The sequence below is a fragment of the Pelodiscus sinensis genome, chromosome 25, assembly GCF_049634645.1.
Source record: "Pelodiscus sinensis isolate JC-2024 chromosome 25, ASM4963464v1, whole genome shotgun sequence".
In the NCBI taxonomy this organism is placed as follows: domain Eukaryota; kingdom Metazoa; phylum Chordata; order Testudines; family Trionychidae; genus Pelodiscus; species Pelodiscus sinensis.
Genome location: NC_134735.1, coordinates 5,163,773 through 5,181,314, shown reverse-complemented (window position 1 = coordinate 5,181,314; position 17,542 = coordinate 5,163,773). Strand labels below are relative to the sequence as shown.

The following is a 17,542-nucleotide window of genomic DNA, read 5'->3' as shown; positions in this document are numbered from 1 at the left end:
TTATCGTTGTGTCAGTAAATGTGCCCCCATTGTGCTTTGAGCATATTTCTGGCCTCATCACAAGCGTTGTGTTACAGCTGCAGTATGATATGATGCATTTTTGTTACCCCAGTGTAAATCTGATTTATTTGGGCTCCCACCACTGCAGGTCTCGTCTGAGTCATCAAGCGGCACCTTTGTGTACCAGGGCTTCGTGCGCGGCAAAGGGTTTGGGCAGTTTGGCCTTCAGAGACTCGGTAAATTGTATTTTATTATTATTTCAAGGTCCAGGTGATTGAAGCTGGATATTGCACTCGGGAAAGTTTGAAAACAGGAAGCGTTTGATCATTCCTGCATTTTGGTTTTCAAATATCGGCACATGATGTAAATTAGCTTAATCCAACTGATGGTAATGGAGCTGTGCTCATTGCAGACCATTTGAGGATCTGGCTTAATATTCCTCTCTGCTTTGGCTATTTGATCTGTCCATCTTTCAAACACCCGTACTGCCAACCTTCCCCCACGGACAGCTGCATTGGTGGTTCCATGCAGAGGATTGTGACGGGGTGCCATCACAGAAGACGCCTTGGGATTGTTCCCCTGTGTGCTAATCATGCCTTCTTGATCTCTGGGGTTCCCCACCACCCTGTCCTGCTGGGTTAGCTCTTCTGGTCTCCCCCACAAGGCACAGAATTCAGGTTACTACTCCCTCCTCCTCCCCCTGCAAAGCAGTGCAGTCACTGAATCATTTCAGCTATGGGAGGATGCAATTCTAGGGCTCAACATCCAGGAAACAACCCCCCCCCCCCCAAATCCATCTGTCTCTGTAAACGTTTTACACAGTGAAAGCTCATTGGGTAAGCTCGCCTTATCAGTGAAAGACAGAGATGCACAGTGGTTGCTTCTCCCAAATAATAGTTATTTACACTGGGCCTGATAGCAAACAGAAGTGTTTTATTAAGTACAAATGGTAGGATTTAAATGGTTGCAAGTGAAAACAGACAGATCAAAGTAAGTTACTACATTAAAATGCAAACACATAGCCAGCTCTAATTCACTTAGGGCATGTCTACACAGCTGGGCTAAGGCCAAAATAAGCTATGCAACTTGAGCTATGTCACTTGTGTAGCTTAAGTCGAAATAGCTTATTGCAGTTTTTGGCACTGTCTACACAGCAGGAAGTCCGGGTTAGAGCATTCTTCCTCTGACTTCCCGTATGCCTCGTACAATGAGGATTATAGGAGTTGGAGTAAGAAGTTCTCCAGTTTAACATTATTTCGACATTAGATCAAAATAACTGCTTGCTGTGTAGATGCAGACTATGTTATTTCAGAATAACATCCGTTATGCCGAAATAATGCTGCTGTGGAAACCTAGCCTGCGAAACGTATTGCATGCAGATTCTTACCCTAAACAGCTGATCTTATTTCAGTTTCAAATCAGACACAGCCCCCCACACACACACACACACCTTGCTCACAAGCCCGCAGAAGCTGTCTGTGCTCCTGATTGGAATCAATAGCAAAACTCCCCACTGCCAGCCAGAAATCTTGCTACTTTCACAACCCAGTCAAGCAGCACATACGGTAAAGTCCAGCATATAGAGGACTGGCCTGGCAGCCAACGTTCTTGGGGCGTGGCTCTGCCACTGTCCAGCCTTATGCAAGCCACTCCCCCTTGCTATGCCTCAGTTTCCCTGTCTGTCTTAGCAGGATGAAACTACTTTCCTGCCTCATGGGGGTGTTGTGAGGGCACATTCCTTAATATTTCTGACATGTTTGTTTCCTGTGATGGGGATGGGCCTTTAGAGTTCCTGGGTATAGGAGACAGAAATGGGGTCTCTTTGGAACACTACTGGCTAGAGAACGGATTCCTAGGTTTTCTCTCATCTCTTGCTTGCTAGTATTTCAGCTGTGATTTGCCTGCTGTGACTGCAGCTCCACAAATGACAACATAAAGCAAAGTGCTCCACTGAGGAAGGAACAATCAGTTTCACACACACAAAATGGGAAAGGTGTGCCTAGGAAGGAGTATTGCAGAAAGGGATGTATAGGAGTCATAGTGGACCACAAGCTAAATATGAGTCAATAGTGTGAGACTGTTGCAAAAAAAGAAAACATGATTCTGGGATGAGATTGAAAAAATTGGGTTTGTTTAGTTTGGAAAAGAAAAGACTGAGAGGGAACATGATAGCATCTTTCAAGTACTTAAAAGGTTGTTGCCATGAGAAGATAGTAAAATTATTCTCCTTAATTTCTGAGGATAGGACAAGAAGCAATGGGCTCAAATTGCAGCAAGGGAGGTTTACGCTGGACATTAGGAAAAACTTCCCAATTGTCAGGTGGTTAAGCACTGGAATAAATTGCCTAGGGAGGTTGTGGAATCTCCATCACTGGAGATATTTAAAGCAGGTTAGCTGTCAGGGATGGTCTCGGACACGCTTGATCCTGCTGTGCGGGCAGGGGACTGGATTTCTCAAGGTCCTTTCCAGTTCTAACGTTCTATGATTGAAAGGACACGTGTCCAGTCTGAACTGTGCAGTTTGAACACATCTTTCATGAACACACACACAAGAATCACGCCTGTGGCCACTGAAATGCAGCTGTCTCTGGGGTGGAACTCGTCACTTGTTTAACTGTGCTCACTGTCACTGCACAATAGCTTTGCAAGGGGTGAAGAACACTGACCACTTGCAGTGGTTTTTGGGGGTTGGAAGGAGATAGTTTTTCTGCCCAAGCTGGGTGGTGTTTGAGACTGAAACTCTTTGCCAAAGTCCTCAAATTTTCTTGTCTAAAATTAGTGAGCTAAACCCCTATTGAAGAACCTAAAACAATGATCTGGTTTTCCAAAGACACTGAAGATAAAGGGTAAAATTTTAAAAAGTGACTGACTTAAGTGCCTACATACCATTGAGTCCATGGCTCCTGAATCCCTAACGTACTGCAATGCCTTTTGATTGCAGGGGTGGGGGGATTCCAACTGCCCAGGACCTCTGAAAAACAGGGCAATTTTATGTATGGTTGTATAGCTCCTTGAATCCTTTTAGCCTGCTCAGAAAAGGGTGCCGTTCTGTCTCCTCCTATTTAAGAGAGAGACAGACTCTCTGCCCCTAATGTCTCTGCCCTAGATATTCAGAGAGGACCTTCAGAAACCCCTGGGGCAGAGCTAGTCCCGGCCATTATGCAAACTCCTCCGCAAATAAGTCAACCAAAGCAGCTCCTGGTGGGGACTAGGAGATGGGCAAATGAAGAAACACCCTTTTGTTTCCTCTGAAAACTAGGCCTTTTTTGGTGCTTCAGGATCAAATCTTCCCCCTCTCCCAGAGTCACTAGTTGCTTTTGAAAATTGTGGCCTTTACTTTTAGACTTTTTTTCTTCTTCACTCATTTAACAAAATACTCCTTTGACCGAGGGTTGGGGGCTAACCTGAGACTTGGGAGGCCTGGTTCAATTCCCTCCTCTGCCACCGACCTCCTCTGTGGCCTCGGGCAAGTCACTTAAGCCCAAATTTTCAAAGGCCTTTAGGTTCCTCTCTCCCATTGAATTCAGTGAAAGTTAGGACCCCATGTATCTTTGGGGATCTGGGATTAAGGCCTCAGTGAAAGAGTAAAATGTGGTTAATAGCCCTCCATCACCTGGGTAGGAGAGGATAAATTCAGTAAAGCTTGTGAGGTGCTCAGATGCTACGATGGAGGGGACCAGAGATATTAGTTCAATAGTATAAAAAAATGGCTTATGACACCCAACTGGATGTAATATTTTTAGGCTGGGATTTTCAAACTCTGGTGCTCAGGTTAGATACCTACATGAGCAGGCTGTTTTTTAGATGGGGGGGTTAATTTTTTGAAGGCACACCTGGTAGTTAGGCACTTTTGAAAATACCACCCCGGAGGTCTAAATGATTTAGGAGCTTAAATAGCATTGGCTTTCAGTGGCACTTAGAGCACGATTTATGGAAAGTCCCTAGTCCCATTCCCAAGAGACATAGGCATTTAGGTATCTGAGTAGTCAATGGAATTGAGATTCCTAAATGCCTACAGCTTAGCCTCCATCACACACACACACTCCCGTCGAGCTAACCTCCGCAACTTCCGCTCTGCGAATAACATGGCTGAAGTCGACGTACTTACTAGTGTCTTCCATGCAGTCTGGTCAGTGGGGGGCTGCTCCTTCATAGACTATGGTTACTTTTCTCATCCTGGTGGAGTACTGGAGTCAAGAGAGAGAGCTTGGAAGTCAATTTATTGCGTCTAAGTGTAGACAAGCCCCAAGTCACTTTTGAAAATGGGACTTAGCCTAAATCGCGAAGAGGTTTTTGAAAATGTCACCCCTCATTCCAAATAGCCTCTGTCTTTCTGCCCTTCGTCCCTTTGAGTGGTTCCCCAAAGAACCGGGCCTGTAGGCCTCGACATGAGAGTATTCTGGTGTGAGTCATTTAACTTTAATAAGATCTTGGCTGTGTTTTCTTTTACTCTGGAGTCAATATTGGAACCGCAAACTAGGCAACCTTATGCATGGTGCTGTAGCTGCAAGTCCATCCTGCGTATGAATCCAACATTTTAAATGACCTTTTTGCTGAAGCATGGAGCGGACTTGTTCTAGCATCACTTGAGCAAAGCCCAGCTCTCAGCCGCAGCGGTTAACACCTGTTTACTTTCGTTGCGTTTCAGACATCAGCATGATTGAAAACGATCCAGAATCAATAGGGCATCATTTTGCATCCAACAGCAGTTCTGTGGCAGCTGCCATTCTTGTGCCTTTCATAGCCCTGATTATTGCAGGGTTTGTGCTTTATCTCTACAAACACAGGTAGGTTTCAGGAGCGGAGCGATTTAAAAAAAACCAAACCTGTTACATGGCGAGGGGCAGCGTACGGAGAAAATGGGATTGAACGGGGCTAGGTGCTGAGGGGAATATTAACATATGCAAGCTGCGCTTAAGAGAGCTCCTGAGTGTTTTGCTTTCCGATGTGGCTGGTAGGGGGCGGAAATACTGGGGCAGCGTTTTTGCAAAGGGCCGGGTAATTTAACACCCGCTAATAAGATTTGTTGCCAGGCCAAGTTAGCTAAGGCAAGTGAATCTCACGCTTCAGAGTTTAAGCCTCATCTTGCACTTGCTGCAAAGAATCCTCCTCCCCCCTCCCCAGATTGGTGCTTTCCAGCAAGTAGTTTTCAAACGATGGGTTGCAACCCAGGACTGGGTGGTGAGAGGTCGGGCACTGGGGCTCCTTGCTGCAGGGGGATCAGGCAAGCAGTGGGGGTGTTAAGGCAGCTTCCTGCCTGTCCTGGCACCACAGACTGTGCTGCAACCGGCAGCAGACCCACCTCCTAGGCTGGAGAAGGGGGGAGCACACAGGGCGCTGTGCACTGCCCCTGCCCTGAGCACTAGCTCAGTACTCCTGTTGGCTGGGAACCTGCTGCCTTAGCCGCTCCCCTCCCCCCACTAGGGTTGCCAGGGTTGTTTTCACCCAGACAGTCTGGTTTTCTCCACCTCTGTCCAGTAAAAACACCCAGAAAATAGCAGACATGTAAAATGTCCGGTATTTTCTGTTTTTCTCGTATGGAAGCCTGGTGGGTACATTTTTCCCCTGCCGCGTGTGGCGGCAGCGGGGGAGTGGGGAGCACTGGTTTATTTAAAGGCGCAGTGACCTTTTTTTTTGGTCCCTCGGTGGGTTTTTTTTGCTCAACCAACTTTTCCCCCGCCATGTTTGGTATTTTTTGAAAGTATCTGGCAACTCTACCCCCCGCACTGCTCGAGGGAAGCCCATCCTGCCTCAGCCCTGACACCCCCCACCCCAAAGCTGGACTCCCCTCTTACACCCTACAGCTCTCATCCTCAGCCCCACACCGGAGCCCGCACTCTAGTCAAATTATGTTGGGTCGCAACATGAACAGTTGTCTTCAACTGGGTCATGAGAAAAAAAGTTTGAAACCCCGTTTACAGAGAGAGCGATTGCTTTCCTTTGAAACATCAGACTTCGCTGGAGCAGGAAGGCTACAGGACTTGGCTGCCCCATGAGCTGCTCGAGGGTGGCAAATCGGTATGAATGATGCCACCTGGGCATTGGCAAGAGAAGGGTCAAAGCTACGTAAGGGGGCCAGGAGCAGGTCTCAGAGAACACCAGTGGAATTGGTGCTACTAACTGTCGCAGGTGCTTTCAGTGTTCTCCCCCTCTCGCTCCACATGCTAGTGATCTCAGGGGTCACAGCTTGTGCAAATGGCCGGGGTGTGAATGCTAGTGCTTCTTGTCACATGGATGTGCACGTGCAACTTACACCTTTGAACAGAGACACAACCTGGGAACACTGTGGGTGCTGAGAATCTGGCCCTGAGCTCTTCTCAAAATGGGACCCAAAAGACCTGGCTAGATGTAGTTGAATTACTCACACCACCAGCTGAGAACGGTGGAAGTTGAGTGCTTGGTGCCTTTCAGGATCGGCCCCTAAGAAACAGGCTCAGCAGCCTGAAAATAGCTTGCCCCTGCTATTGAGTTTTGGCTTGGATCCTGTCCAATGTTCCCTCCCATTTTTTCCATCTATGCACAGAATAAATGTTGTTATGCGCACCAAGGCGGGGGTGGATGTGCACCACCAATAGAAACACATGCTGCCAGCTGTGGGCGCTCTGCTAATCCACTGGGCAGCTTTGAGATCTCGCCTGAATGGCCGCCCACGCACTCAGCTTACAGGGAACGCTGGGCCTGTACCAGTTCCTCACAATCCAGCGCTGTGAAAAGAACAAGACCAAAATTGGGGCAGGTGGGGGAGCTGAGTCATGTTTTGCCTTACAGCAGGCAATTGGGTGTCTGAAAAATCTTAAGGATCAGAAACCAAGACTCCTTTCACAGATCTATACAGCTAGTGATTCTGGGCCAGATTCTCAGCTGGTGTAAATCAGCAACGCTCTGGGCAAGTCAGTGGAGCGACACCGATTTACACCAGCTAACCATCTGGCCCTCCATTCCTGCTTAATGCCGTCAGGGCACCACCAATGAGGTAACATTGATACAACGAAAGAAGCTCCCATAGAGACCCGCAGGCCATTTGAGCACATCTGGCCCTGCTTGAGTGTCCTGATTTCATACTACCTCTCACACCCTGTCCCACTCTTTTACTGGAGGTAAATAACTTTTATTGGAGGGAACCAGCTTCTGAATTTCACAGAGCCCTTCAGCTGTTCTACTGCGGCAGCAGCCAGAGCCCTGGGCCTTTAAATCGCCACCGGAGCACCGCACCATGCGCCCCGGACAGCACTGAGGGCTGGAGAGGCCGGCGTGGCATGCTCTGGGCGGCTCTGAGGGCTGGCTGCCCTCATCCCTGCTCCTTCTGATTGTCCAAGCTACATGCAAAGTGGGACAGATGTTAACAGGGGTTCACATATGCTCAAAGTAGGAGACCCCTTAACCTGCAACAGACAATTAACACCTCCAGAGTTGTAGGATCGCGGAGGGCCAGCTGGGCAGTGGGGTGTGTTATAAATTGTTGTAAGGAGCCATAAAACCAGGGTCTCTCCCACGTCCATGGTTTTTAGTCTCCAGCAGGTGTTAGTTCATTGAAGTTCCCAGGCTCGTCGTTTAGACCTTCCAGGGTCATTTTGGCTCAGCCTCCGAGGGGGGTGAAATAGCCCCGAGCCAGATGCCAGGAGGAACAAGCCGTGATCTCTTTGGATTCTGTTTCTGGCCCCTCGCAGGAGAAGACCCAAAGTACCGTTCAATGGTTACGCCGGCCATGAAAACACCAACGTCCGAGCGACGTTCGAGAACCCGATGTACGACCGAAACCTACAACCCACGGACATCGTGGCCAACGAGGCGGAGTTCACTGTCAGCACCGTGTGCACAGCGGTATAGCACTCGGTCTCCTGCGCGGTGAGTGGGAGACAAGAGGGCCTGATTCTAGGCCAGTGACGGCACCCCCTGATCTATCAAACTCCATGGCTATGTCTCCACTCGCCGCTTCTTGCGCAAGTACGGCCATTCTTGCGCAAGAATCCGCAGAGTGTCTACACTGCCCGCCCGCTCTTGCGCAAGGAAATTTACAGTACGGCGTGGTAAGAGAGGGCTTCTCGCGCAAGAGCTACGCTCTTTTTTAACAGGTGTAAGCCCTCTTGTGCAGGAGCTCTCGCGCAAGAGGGCAGCGTGGGCGCTCGGCAGGGATTTCTTGCGCAAGAAAGCCCTATGGCTAACATGGCCGTCGGCGCTTTCTTGCGCAAGAGAGCATCTACACTGCCATGGGCGCTCTTGTGCAAAAGCACAGCGCGCACATGGCAGTGTGGACGTTTTCTTGTGCAAGAAGCTGCGAGTGTAGACATTGCCCATCTGTTTTTTGGTCTATCGCGTGGGCCCAACCTGGCGACCGCAGGCACCATTCAAACGCCTCTGTTGTTCTAAACAGGGTCTCCCGAATGGCGACCCCTCTAATCCACACGCACAGGCTGTACAGAGCTTTGCTTTGATGTCAGCCATGACAGATCTCTGTTTGAGGGGAGAAAGCTTGCCAGCAGGCCTGCTAACAAAGGAGAGCAAAGGGGGCAGTTGCCTCAGGGCCCAGTGATTCACTGGGGCAGCAGCTGGAGCCCCGGGCCTTTGCTCCGTGCGGCTCTGAGGACTGGGCCGGGTGACTGATGTGACAGCACGGAGGGCTGGCTGCCTCTGGCTCCGCCCCTTCTAGCCAAGGCCCCGCCTCTTCCGGGAGCTTGAAGCCAGGACTGCAAATGCTGTTGGCTCCCCTGCATGCCAGTATCAAGATGGCCCAAAAAACGCACGAGTGGCACATGCGCACCGTGGAGTGGAGTGGCAGGATTGTGTGTGCGAGTGGTTAAGCACTGGAATAAATTGCCCCAGAAAGTTATGGAATCTCCATCACTGGAGATATGTAAGAGCGAGTTAGTAGGACACCTGTCAGGGGTGATCTAGATGGTACTGGGTCCTGCCGTGAGGGCAGGGGACTGGACTCGATGACCCCTCGAGACCCCTTCCAGTTCTAGGGTTTTATGACTCTGTGATTCTACAAACCACCCTCCGGTTTCCTCCTTTACCCCTTTTCCCCCCAGGGAGAACAGGTGGGACGGTTAAGTGAGTCCAAAATCAAAACCTGGAATCGTTCCCTGAATAAAAGTAAAGAATTGCAGGCAGGAAAACTCTGCCAGGGGTTTCAGCAGGAGCCCTGAGTTCTGGTCTCTTGGGACATGGGTAGGGTGAATCGCAGTATGGGAGGGACACGCTGGATTGGAACCCAGGAGATCAAGACTGGACTCCTAGCTCTGCCACAGACTTACTGGGTGGCCTTGGGCAACTCACTGAGCACAGGACCCTTGTCTGGGAGTTGGGGGAGCAGACCAGGCTGCTTCCCACCACTGCCGGCGAGGGCAGGGTTAGGCCCTGACCCCTGCTGCTAGTTCCATGCATCACTTTGGGTCCCTTGGGCTGCCCAAAGTCCAGAGCCCAAGGCTGGCTCTGACTGAGGTTCCCAGTTCCCTTCCAGTTCTCTTCCATACAATAGGGATAACAGCCCTGATCTACATCATGGGAGCACTGGGAAGATAAATACATTGCCAGATTGAGAGGTGCTCAGACACTATGGTGACGGGGCTCAGAGAAGCACCCAACAGAACGTTATTACAGTACAGCCCAGTCTACACTGAAGGGGGTGGGCGGTTTAAGATACACAACTCCAGCTATGTAAATAATGTAGCTGGAGTCCACGTACCTTACATCAAGCTTGGCGCCTTCTCTGCAGTGGGCGGTCGACAGGAGAAACACTCCCATTGACTTCCCTTACTCCTCGTTGAGTACTGGTGCCAATAGGGCACCCTCAGCATTTGATTTAGTGGGTCTTTACTAGACCCGCTAAATCAAACCACGAAACATTGATCACCGGAGCGTGGATCCTCTGGTAAATGGAGACGAGGCCTTAGAGTCACTCCACTGACTCCATCAGCTTTTGTTAAGGGGGGTAGAAACAGGTTCAGTCAGCTCCAGGACTTGCTGAACACTTGGGAACCCATCACTGGCAAGCAACCACACCAGTCCGTTCTTCAGGGGGAGAGGTTGGAGACAGTGCCCAACACCCTAGATCCAAACACACCGTGACGTTTGGTTCCCTGGCGTTTGGTTCCCTATTAAGCAGAGGCCGTGATGTTGTTACTGACTCTGCTTTGTGCACAGTGGGAGGAAAGGAGAAAAGTGGCCCAGTGGCCTGAGATTTGGAAAAACTGGCTTCAAGTCCCAGCTCTGCCACAGACTCCTTGTGTGACCTTGGGCAAGTCACTTAGCTTCTCTGTGCCTTAGTTCTGCACCTGTAAGAGGAGGATCATAGCCTGGCCCTGTCTCATGGAAAGGTGAGCGAGGGAGGATAAATGCATTACAAATTGTGAGGTGCTCCAATATTTTGAAAGAAGATATACCTTAGGCCAGGTGTATGCTAGAAAATACTGCCAAAAAAGCGTGCTTGCTGATATATCTGGGGCTACGTCTAGCTACTGCATCCAAGGAACACATTTGCTTTTTCAGAAAAAATTCGAAAAGGCGGACACGCTCTTTCACCATCCCCATTAACTTCGTTTAATGAGGAATAAGAGATGTGTCAAAAGAGCACTTTTTTCCAAAATTTGGCACCGTGTAGATGCGCCGAATGTCGGAAAAGCCTCTTTCGACAGTAAAGCGGGAAAAGATATGCAATTTCAATCCCGCACATTGGGTTTCTTTTTCCAACTTACCATTGCCGTGTAGACCTAACCTTAGACCGGTGGGGCAATCAACATGCGCTACACCAGCAAATGCACCGTTTTTGCCAGTGTAAGCTGCCTCCCCGCTCCTATATCAGCACAAGTTTCTAGTGTCGTCCTGGCCTCAGGTAGGTAGCAAAGTTGCCTCCGGTTCGCTGGTTTTTGCATGTCTAATAGGAACGTGTTCTTCTTTCTCCTTCCCTCCCCCACTGTCCCAGAATTCCCCAGAGGCAGGTGTCCTGTTGATGATTGTGTCACCTCGCTAGTCTTCGGTCATTATCTCCCCTCCCCTAATCATGCGGAGGCTGTGAAGAAACTGCTGCTCCTTTGTTGGACTTTGAGTTACTCCCGAGAGAGACCGCTCAGCTGTCCTCTGTCCTCCTCATTCACCCCGCCCCGCCCACCCACCACGTCTTGCAGTGGATAATCAAGCCAACCAAAGTGTCTCCTCCAGCACAGCTTGGGGGAACCTCGTCTTTTTCCCTCCCCCTGGGCCACTTCCAGTCCCTCCTGGCCGACGTCGAGATCCCACCCCTCTGACGGTGCCCGGTGGCTGAACCTGAGAAGGCAGGCGATCGTCTCCATGTCCTTGTCCACCTGCAGGTCATCGTCTCCAGCGAAGCAACCGAGGCGGGTGCTGGGCACAGCAACGAAGCTCTTTTCCAGCAGAGGGAACCGTCGGGGGAGGGGGCTTCTGTAAAACCAACACCCCTTTGCCTTTGAGAAAAGCTTCCTTGGCAAAGGGAGGGATGCAGGTAGCAGAGCACAAAATGCCGACGAGCGTAACAGACTTCTGCAAGGGAGAGAGGCTGGTTTATTTGGGGTACGTTGGGGAGGGGCGGGTTGACACGGGCTTTTAGCGATGCAAAAGTTTTGAACAAGGGTTTGGTTTTTTTTTTTGGTTAGAAGGAAAATCTCCCCCTCCCCTTTCTTGATTTCCGTTTGGTTTTCTGCTGCTGATGCTGCTGCTGTTAATCTCAACATCCTTTTTCTGAAATCTCAGAGGTCACCTGGGTCCAGTACAAATGGAGTCTCTCGACCAAGAGTTCTCTTTCCCTCTCGTCCCCGTGGCTAATGATTGCTAATCTGGTGTAACTCTCTTCACAAACATTAAAAAAAAAAGTTTTGGGGGACAGAAAAAGAAACAAAACACCTTCTTTTTCAAAAAAAAAGCCCCTACTAATACAGATGATTTTTCTTCAGTGAGTTCAGAAACCTTTGCTCTTTCCATATTGATCCTCCACACAGCAACACAAGAAGGGTTTCATTTCAGGGCAAAGCCGCGCACTGTATTTCTCAGAGGCCAAAAGGTTGTTTCCACCGCAGTGAAAGCAGACAAGAAGACTTGATGTTATTATTTTTCCCTTCAAAGAACGATGCTTTGGTGGTGACTGATCTTCTTGAATAAAGGGAGTTGGGGTTTGATTTAGGATTTCATTCGGTTTGGTTTGAGTAGCTCTTTCTTAGGCAGGGCTGAAGTCAGCAAAAGCAACCGGGCCATTTCCTCACACTGTGAGCCAACTGCTTTTCCTAAGTGCAGCAGATTTAGAAGCATATGTATCAAATGAACTTAGAGGAAATGAACTTTTTATTACTGATGGGGAAACACGACTTATTTTTTAAAACCCATTGAAGTTTGGTTTTAAGATAACGGGTGTCAAGTATCAGAGGGGTCGCCGTGTTAGTCTGGATCTGCAAAAGCGACAAGGAGTCCTGTGGCACCTTATAGACTAACATGCATTGGAGCATCAGCTTTCATGGGCAAAGACCCACTTCGTCAGATGCATGTAGTGGAAATTTCCAGAGGCAGGTATAAATCTGCAAATTTGACACCATCAGTTTAGGATTAAACAAAGACTGTGAATGGTTAGCCAAGTAGAAAAGCAGTTTCTCCTCTCCTGGTGTTCACACCTCCACATCAGCTGCTAGAAGTGGGCCTCACCCTCCTTTACTGAATTAACCTCGTTATCTCTAGCCTTAGTCTGGCCTGCATATTTACACCTGCCTCTGGAAATTTCCACTACATGCATCTGACAAAGTGGGTCTTTGCCCACGAAAGCTTAAGATAACGGGTGGTATCTTTCCCCCGTGTAATGTTGAGGCTCCTGTCTGATTAAAACCACACAGTCGATCTTCATTTTCCCCTTTCCTGTAGAGATATATGTTTATTTTTCCTTCTATCTATTATGTAGACAGCTCTCTTACAATAAGCCGTGCTCAATAGCCTGATAGATTGCAGAACAGTCCGCCCGCCAAAAAGGGTCAGTTGTGCTCCCAGAACCAACTGTCCAGACTGCTCTGGGAGAGATGCGTGTGTGTGTTTGTGCAGGTGTGTGTATTTGAAGCAGGAACCAGTGACTGGATGCAGAAACTAGACACATTCCAATGGGGGGGGGGGGCGGCGTACCTTTTTAAAAGTGCATGTGATGAACAGTCTAGCCAGGGTCCAGAGTCTCCAACATGAACTGTTTTGTTAAGTCGAGGTTAGATGTTTTTCCAAAGGTGCCATGCTAGGAATTATTTTGGGACAGTCCTCTGGCCTACATTATACAGGAGACCAGACTAGATAATCATAGAGGTGCCTCGCGGTCTTAGAATCCATGCTAAACCAAGGCACCCATCCGGCAGTGATGCCAGTGTTGCCAATGAGATGGGATTCATGTTCCAGGGGCTGTCCGATTGGGTTGTGGGCCCTTGCTGACAACCAGCAGCTCCCCACACAGGACGCTAGCAACAGGTCACGCCAAGTGCCCTGGTGCGGCAGACTCAACATGCCAGTTCTACATCCTGTTTTCGTCCCGGGTGAAAGTGGCGACGAGCCGCTCCCTGTAACGCAAAGATTTTGTGGGTGATTTGTCCCCGTTTTGTCCCTGGCCCCACGTGTGTGCTTTGAGAGCGAGTCTGGATCCCTCAGACTAAAGGGAGCTGCAGAATTCAGGTTCAGAGGTACGGGGCCTTTGCCCATATGTCAATCTGGAGTCACTCCAGTGAGGTCAAAGGCGTTCTTTCCCATTTACACAGGTAAGGCTCAGCCCAGGGATATTTTATGGTGCCTGCAAATGGGTGACTAGCTACAGATGTGAAGATCTGAGACTTTGCTCTGGTTTCCCTCCATTATCCTGGCCACTGGTTAAACCTAATCAGATCCCTGGCTGATTTCACAGAGCCCTTTTTAGCATCTCTATGTGTACGTCTAGACTACAGGCTTTTGTCGACAGAGGCTTTGTCGACAGATACCGTTGACAAAGATTCCGTCGACAAAGAGCGTCTAGACGACATCCAGTTCTGTCGACAAAGCAAGCTGCTTTGTCGACATGACAGTGTAGACACAAAGGACAGTGTAGATACAATAACACCTTCTGTCGACAAAACTCTGTCAACAAAAGGCGTTATTCCTCATAGAATGAGGTTTACCACCGTCGACAAAACTGCCGAGTTCTGTCGACATTATGTCGACAGAACTCGGCAGTAGTGTAGACGCAGGTATAGTTTTGTCGACAAAAGGCCACTTTTGTTGACAAAACCCTGTAGTCTAGACACACCCTATGGTATAAAGTGTGCACCCAGCCGCCCTAGAAGGAGAATTGTGTATTTAGCAAGAGAGCATCTTCTTGCAATCCTTCGTGCTCTAAGTATTGTATCAAACTGGCAGCCACCTCAACCATCACAGTTGTTATTCTGCATCAGAACTGCAGACCTACGCTTTGCCAGCTGTGTGCAGGAGAGGGTATATGACACATCCTTGAGCAGTTCTGATTCTGTTCAGTAGAGGGCAGTAGAACACGTGCACGCACACATTCAATTATCTACACAATTAAGGGCCCTACCTTCCACTTCTCAGCTTTTCTGATTTGTTCAGATAATGCAACAGTGCAGGAAATTATACGTAACACAATAATACCTAGAGGTTTAGCACCCATCAGCTGTCTTTTAATAGCAAGACAGAATGAACTGTGGCGCTGTTTAAAACCCGCGCTAGCTGCTTTCAACACATGATGTACCAGTTTCCATTACTGGTTCATTCCACAGGGCCCAGATGGGACTGCTCCATTGTTTTGCAAGCTGGCCAGGCCATGAAGTCTGACATATTTTTCATTCTTGTGCCCATCGGACTTGCATTATGTTTAAAAAAGAAAAAGAAAAAATCCCTCTTTTGTACAGAGATATATTTTTATGAAACAAAAGTTTGTACAGTTAAAACAAGACACAATGTAAATGGTTTTTTTTTTCATGATTGTAGTAAACAGTAGTGGAATATTGGCTTTTTTTTGTAAATGTAATAAAAAAATGTATAAATATGGTTTACATTAAAAAAAATGTAAATATGTAATCTATACATACACTTGGCTTGTCTGCAGTATATTCAATTTAATTTATCTGTCTCTGTATATGAGGCTTTTCATTGTGTCCAGACATCCTTTACCGAATTTGAAAGCTATTTTAAATTTTTGAAATAAAATAAAATATAAATTTTTGCATTGCTTTTCTTACATTTTTCTGGCATTCTTTCACGTGCCTCCCAGGCGCGCCGCATTCAGAAGGAGGCTAAAATCAGCAACTACATAAGCTGGGGAAAGCTTCTACATCTCTCCTGAGGAGAGAGGCTCCGGGACACCCGTCTCACAAGCTGGGAAAGGCCTCTACGTATCTCCCGAGAACAGGCACCTTTGGACAAACCTAGGCACGGATGAGCTGCTGCCCCAGAAAATTCTCATTGCTTTGCTGATTCTTTGCTCGCTTTCCTCCAGGCCGTTCTAATCTCGAATAGCCACGGGGGTTGCAGGTTGGAACTAGGGTTACCAAGTAGCTTCAGAAAAAATAACAGACGCACTTCGTGGGGGTGAAGGGACCAGGCGGGAGGGGAGCAGAGCTGGCTGGGAGGAGGCGGGGGGACGGGAAGCAGGGCTGGCGAGGGCAGGGGGGGAGTAGCGGGGCTGACCGGGGGGGGGGGGGGGAGGTGGCCGGTGGGAAGCAGGGCTGGTTGGGGGGGGGGGGGGGATTGGAGGCAGCAGGACCTGCCAGGGGAGATCAGGGTGAGGGGGCAGCCGGCAGGAAGCAAAGCTGGTCGTGGGGGGCGGGGATCAGGTGCAGTGGGGATGGCCGGGGGAGATCGGGAGGAGGAGAACCAGCTGGCAGGAAGCAGGGTTGGCTGGAAGAGAGTCCGGGGAGCGGGGCTGACTGGGGGGGGGGGGGAGAAGTAGAGGGGAGAGAGAATCAGCTGGCAGGGAGCAGGACTGAACAAGCACATGCAGATCCCAGGGCGCTGCCCATCCCGTGCACAGTCCCGGCGAAGCTCAAGCAAGTCCAGCTACAGCTCCACACCGCGCTTGAACAGCGCTCAGGAGGATTGACAGGGCTTCTCCTCTGCCCCAAGGCGTCACTCCTACGTCAGTTGCAACCGGAGGCTCCCAGCACCAATCACGCCCGGCCTCCCAGCCACCGCCCCCCCCCCCCACCCTGCCCGTGCCTGGCTTCTGTCGGGTGCCCAGCCGGGAATTCAGAAAATACTGGATATTGCACAGGTCCGGTATTTTCTGAATTTTTTTACCGGATAGAGGCCCCAAAAAAACGGCCTGTCTGGTTGAATACCGGGCACCTGGCAACCCTAACCAGAACTGAGGGGTGCGGGCAAAGCTGACGGGAGAAACCCAAGCCTGGCCTAGCCTGGACTGCAGCTGAGTGGGCATTGGATGCGAAGGCGGAGCTGAGGGTGGCATATGCCTAGTCGCAGGGTTCACGTGATGCAGAGCCGGTCTTAGTGGCAGGCGAGCCAGGCAATCACCAGCGGCCGCCATGTTCAAGGGGCTCCAACAGAGCTGGTCTTAGGGGCGGGCCACAACCGCATTTCGGCCCGACCTCGGAATCCTCCCCTTAGGTTTCCCTGCTTACTCCCCGACACTTTTCTTTTTTAATCCGGTACTTTTTTTTTAAACCATCTGGCAACCCTACGGGTGAGCTGGGCAGTCGCCCGGCACTGCCCATTGGTTAGGACCGTCCCTGAAGCGATGTATTGGCAGAGCTGGGGGAGAAAACAAGAGCTGTCGCTCCGGCTGAGGTGCAGTAACAGGGGGCAGTAAAGAGCCGTTACGGTGAACAACAGGAGCAAACGGCTGGCGAAATCAGACAAGGCCCTTTCTCCATCCCATGCCACATGCTCGTCTCTCCTGCCACCACCATTAGGACACCCTCCCCAACCAGGATGAGGTTTGTGCGTTCCAGCCTGCAGCAGACTGAACCAGGAAGCATTTGTCAAACTGTGTCCCTAAAACAGAGTATACAGGTAAACGGCAGGTTGGACCTCCCCCGTCTGGCACTCTCCGGACCTGACTAGGCCCAAACGAGGGAGATTCCTGGACCAGGGAAGGTCAATTCCGCCTCCCTTCCCCTTCTCTCCTGGCCCCAGTGGCTTCCCCTTTTCCCACCCTGGCCACTGGCCAAGCTCAGGCTGCTGGTCCCCACCGGGCCATCGGCCGCAGGCCCCTCTGGCCCATGAACATCCCTGGTCCTGCTGGACTATGGATGTTGCTGCACCAGAGAGGCTATTTTAACGGTTCAGCCTGTACACAGAACTCAACATTTTGCCCTGGGAGGCACAAGCCATGTTGCCATGTTCCCCACGTTTGGGCCTCTCAGAAGATGCTACATCGCAGCCTCAGCATCGCCTTGAGCCTTTGGCCTCAGTTTTAAAGGCGTTGCGAAGAGTTGGTCGACCCGCTTTGAATTTTCAACCAAATGGTTCATCGAAACATTTGAAAGAAACGAGAACCCACACCATCGACAAAACCTTTCACAACGCATAGTCCAGCAGCACCTTGGAGACTACGGGCATGTCTAGACTA

The 17,542-nt window shown here is 49.8% G+C and overlaps 1 protein-coding gene across 1 annotated transcript in view; it reads left to right on the top strand.

The window, feature by feature from the left end:
• CSMD2 (CUB and Sushi multiple domains 2) overlaps positions 1–15,121 on the top strand; it is a 743,482-nt gene extending 728,361 nt beyond the window's left edge. The window contains exons 68-71 of the mRNA XM_014578911.3: positions 149–236; positions 4,649–4,787; positions 7,668–7,845; positions 10,922–15,121. Of these exons, the coding sequence (XP_014434397.3) occupies positions 149–236; positions 4,649–4,787; positions 7,668–7,827 (387 nt within the window). The 3' untranslated portion in view covers positions 7,828–7,845; positions 10,922–15,121. The remainder of the gene's footprint in view (positions 1–148; positions 237–4,648; positions 4,788–7,667; positions 7,846–10,921) is intronic.
• Positions 15,122–17,542: the final 2,421 nt, after the last annotated feature.